Here is a 5,000-nt window from a genome sequence, read left to right as displayed (position 1 = left end):
TCGCACTTGAGGCGATGGTTACCCGATAATCACGTAAGCGTTTTTTTTTTTTTCAAAATGGCCGCAAGCCGTTTTGCCAAGATGACAGATGAAGAACTTGTCTCAAAGGAAACGCACACATTTGAATTACATCACCGATGTAATTTAATATACTAAAACAATTAAACGCCTTCGTCTCGGTTTTTATTCACCGATAGTCACCTCGCCTTCTATGAATAATTGTTAAATAGCAATTGTTTTGTTTTGAACAAGGTAAGACTAAAAGAAATGTTCTAAAACGCATATTGCATGTGCAGGACGGTTTATTAACCGACTGTTCGTCGCCTTGCTGTTTCGTATTCGCCACAATGTTGCCTAGGCCTATCCTTCCCTTACGATGCAAGCATAAGCACAAGCAACTTACGCATGCGCATTAACTTGCTGTTAATTATTGTCTTTTGCCCTAACAAACTAATGATCTAGCCAATACTGACTTTGTGTATTATGATACTTATGCTTCGACCTCTCTATTTGTTAAAGGGAGCCGGAAAAACAACTGCTTACCTTTGACTGTGCTCACTAAAAATTTCATATAACTTCGTCTCCAAGAATATCCCCAGTATCTTCCGCGAAATAGGACTACAGAACGGCTTGAATTGAACAGATAGCGAACGTTCCAGTATGATTGCCATACAGGCCAGAGCACCTTAGCCGAAATATTAAGTCCATCATAAACTGTCATGAAAGAGAATAGCGGGAAGTACAGATCTTGAAAGACAAGTTTGTATCCTGGTTCTGTCTGCAGGATATGAAAGCAATTGCGTTCCTCAAAATCTTTTAGCGACTCCAGAGTAAAAACAAACAATCCATTGCCTTCCAAATACGTTCTATTTTTCGAACAAAAGTGAAAGGTTTGGGTCATTCCTGGACTTGCCATAGTCAATGAAAACCACTTTTGGTGATATGCCAAAGTTGTGAAAAGAAAGCCGATGTCATTGCTCATCAAATGTATGTCCGTAAGTGAGAGAGGGTAGAACGTATGAATACCATGAAGTTTTGTGTGCGTTACTACAGACTTTGTCATCATTGGCATTCTTTGAAAAACGCTCTGATAAAGAAATTGTATCCCTATTCCATCTGAGCCATTAATATAAACGTTACTGATATTGTGATGATTCAAGTCGATTCTCAGAGCAACACCAGGGACATATATGTCACTGCGATACGCAAAGCCAGCATCATGAATTTCGAGGTGGTGAAGCGTACTGTGGTATTTGGACATTGTGAGATGAAGTCCCGCCCAGTTATACTGCCTACAGTTTACATAGACGTTATTTCCCCAGCATGTGGTTTGATAACTCCATTTTTCTCGATTGCAACTCATTATATCTGCATCAATGTGCGAATTGCATTCAACATTATACACAAACCCTCCAGCAGATTTAATAGATGGTTTGAGAAAGGACAGCTGATAGTACATGTCAAGTTGTTGGCATACAACGGATGCTTCTTCGTAAAAAGACTGGTAGTAAGGAAAACACATTGGCATCCAAGTGCCATTGATCAGAAATTCAATCCTTCCTTCCCATGGCCCTGGTCCACCAGCCAAACGGAAATTCTTTGTGGGATTTTTCTTTACAAACTTCACTTTTGCGGTTTCATGTCCATCAACAATGAGGGATCCTTGCGCAACCATGACAGACCTCGAGGGAAAATATAAGGTAGTATTTCCTGGTATCACCAAGGAGCCATTTGTTAGAATCATGATGTCATCCCGCACTTCATAGCCATTATCGTCACTCGGTAAGTGTAACGGTCTATCCAAGATTCCACCGATAGTTCTGTTTCTTAAGAAACAACTTGGCCTCAAAATGGTTGAATTCATGTAAAGTGATTTGTTTTTGGAGACCATATACGGAAAGAATTCCAATAGCGAAAGCTGAGCTCTGCGACGATAGTCAAAGATTCTGTCGGCAATGTCACATTCATTAGTTGATCCCCACCAGTTGAACCTCGCGTCAATAACGTGTCCAGGTTCATGATGCAAAGTTGAAGTCTCAAAAGAGAAGGCATGGTTTTCAAAAGTGTTTTCATGTAAGATGAAACTTCCTCTATTGAGGACAAGTACCGAGCGAGAAGTTGTGCGATGGTAAAAACTTGGAAAACGATCTTTGGTAGTGAGTTGGTTGTCTTCAAAAGTGTTGTTAAATATAGCAACAGAACGGCGAGCCTCAAAATACCAACATTCCTGAACGTCAACAGACATAACATTTCCAGTAACGCGGTTGTTCGTGAAGACGTTGTTTTTAATTTGCAGTGGCTTGGATGGTTTCTTGTCTCTAAAACAACAATAACCTGCTTTCAAAGCAAAAACTGCATCGGAGTTGTTTATAAAATGGTTGGATGCAATTACTGCATCCATGATATGTAGGTGGTGCCTGGTTTCCATGAGGAATGCACTACGGTTGTTTTCTTGAAAGACATTTCCACTCACGACAGCTAAAATTTTCCGCGTCTTTTCCTTTTCCTCATACCACCACCGACAACTCAAGCATAATCTGAACCGGACTCCCCCCATTTCATTGCGTTGAATCTGGTTGTCGAAAATTGCAATTTTCATTGCAACATCGACAAATGATTCTCTCAAGCGATAGCATTTTGAGTCAATTAGTACTCCATACTGGCCATTGCTTTTCATAACGCAATTCACCATGCTGAAAGCATCGGTGAGATGAAAATGACGCTCCGTCTCCCAATAATATGGATTGGTCTCAAAAACGACCACACCATTTCGTAAATTATAATTTATTGAACTATTTGAAAGTTGATGAGAACCCCCTTGGTCCCCTATGTAGCAGCCAACTCCCTTGTTTCGCGACAAGTCACATGACAAGAGCCTGGAGGAAACTTTACCATTAACAAATCGGAGTCCTCCATTTCCGTTTAGAATTGCTGTTGAGTTTCGCATGTTAATGTCACCTGCACCACGATGCACTTCCAATCCATTATATCCATTTGAATCAAACTTTGCATTTTCAATGTTGCATTTCAGAGAAACGTCTTGTAGATGAAATCCGTTGCCAGAATTTTCTTTAGCGAACAAGTTGTGAAAGTCACATGTCAAAAAGCTACTGTTCTCGATTCTGAGTCCTTCACCTCGATTGTCAAATAAGTGAAAATATCTAGTTGTTACAGTTCCAAAGATTCGCATGCCTGACACCCCATCAGCCCTATTTTTGTAGACGAGAGCGTTTGAAATAGCAATATGCCCTGTGATATTGCTTAATGTTACGCCTCTTCCAAAGTTATTTCTGAAAGTGACGTTGGATAGCACGAGAGAAGACAAACCTGCAAGTTAAATAAAATAGATTTGTAAAACTATTTGATCGTCTATCATTTCATAGGTATGTACAGTATAAAAGGAAGACAGAACTGTGGGCGTATGGTTTTGATTTCTCCCAAAAAGCTCGAGGCACAAAGAAGAGTAAGTTTCAATTTTCCCTGCAAAATACGCCAATCAGGGTGTGCGAATTTGATTGAAAGTCACCCCTCTTTAATTGCAAAGTTCGCTCGGTTGTAAGTTGAACACCTTTGAATGGGTTGTTTGAGTTGACGTACTTACACGTAGTTGTCAAATTTGAAAGTTTGTTGGGTGGCCACGGTTAGGCGCGTCGCTATGTAAACCTCTACCTCTGGAGTATTTCTCGCCCAGTCAGGTTTTCCGGGTACAAGAAGACTAATTCCAACAACTGACCCGATCAAAAACAACAAATTAAAGCGTTAATTGTTTTCTTTTGTCTTTTTTTCCCAATTTCTTTAGGTTGCCACTGCGTGAGCAAAAGGATTAATTAACACAGAAACATTGAAAAGCCTAACGAATAAATAGCTAGATTCACAGAGCTCAGAGATTGCGCTTAGGTTGCGCTAAAAAGATACTACTTGGCTTCACAAAAATTTTTAAAACGCATTATCACTACCTTGGATTCATACCTTTGTCATCAGTTATAAGGAATTTAACTGATGTTCCCATTCGGCCTGTGTACCGAAAACTTATGTAAAATTCGTGGCCAGAGCTAGTGGCTGGTACAACGGCCTGATTAACACCTGAAGATGCATTCACCACAGTGACAATGCTGGCGTTGACGTTGTTACCATCACGAACCTCGAGTTCAAAGTTCTCCCCCGTCATGACTTCATAATGTACTGTCAAATGTCCCCCAGGCGCCGTTCTGATAGTCTGAAAACAGAATCGTTAAAACATGTCTGGGATAGCATCTGTAATGGAGCTCAAGCAATTTTTAATTTCGTGAAGAGATGATATTTTTTCAATGGTGATTCCAGGATGCTAGGAAAAAATCCGAGTGCTTCTTTCAATCGTTTGGTAACGTGTCTGGATAGATTCTATACTATTACATTAATTAGAGGTATAGCATAGTTTTTAACATTAAGTGTAATCCATGATCTTCATGCAAGGCTCCTGGAAAGACCATTTTCCCATGAAAAGGATTCTGTAATGCAATAAAGTATGGCAATTACTACACGTACATCAAATAAGGGCAATGTCACAGAATCGTGCACCAAACTCCTTAAAGGTAAAGAGTAAAACGACTTTGTGGGAATTTCCTACCATAATGATTATTCACCTAAAGTCTTATTTTATTTTAATATACTTTGCAGTCTTTGCAGTAGTACAAATGGGATCAGTAAGCTATTTCTGCGGCGACATCAGTCCACAAAAATAAAATCGATGCGGGTTGGGGGTGGGGGTAGGGGTAGGCTTTTGAGAACTTTTCGATTGGAAGGTAACCTGTTGATTCAAGAAAATTGACACAATCTCGCGTATCATGCATTTTCTGGTGTTTCTTAAAGGACCGATGACAAATTCATTCAGAAATGCAATGCTGACGGGATCTAGAAATGCATCGATGAAAGGTGTTGATCAAAACAAAAGATTCCGAGAATGGTCTAACCTTGTATCCGAAATCCCCGTAATGTTATCAGGCCTTCCTGTTACTTTCTAG

At 39.9% G+C, this 5,000-nt stretch overlaps 1 protein-coding gene across 1 annotated transcript in view; it reads right to left on the bottom strand.

The window, feature by feature from the left end:
- The window catches only part of LOC138029610 (protein bark beetle-like), a 53,565-nt gene that overhangs the window by 12,417 nt on the left and 36,148 nt on the right, over positions 1-5,000 (bottom strand). Inside the window, exons 5-6 of the mRNA XM_068877307.1 lie at positions 3,970-4,216; positions 544-3,327 (exon numbers count right to left, since the gene is read on the bottom strand). Of these exons, the coding sequence (XP_068733408.1) occupies positions 544-3,327; positions 3,970-4,216 (3,031 nt within the window). The remainder of the gene's footprint in view (positions 1-543; positions 3,328-3,969; positions 4,217-5,000) is intronic.

This window comes from Montipora capricornis, chromosome 13 (assembly GCF_036669925.1).
Source record: "Montipora capricornis isolate CH-2021 chromosome 13, ASM3666992v2, whole genome shotgun sequence".
Classification (NCBI taxonomy): domain Eukaryota; kingdom Metazoa; phylum Cnidaria; class Anthozoa; order Scleractinia; family Acroporidae; genus Montipora; species Montipora capricornis.
The sequence above is the reverse complement of the archived record's forward strand: the minus strand, read 5'-3'. Positions and strand labels throughout refer to the sequence as shown.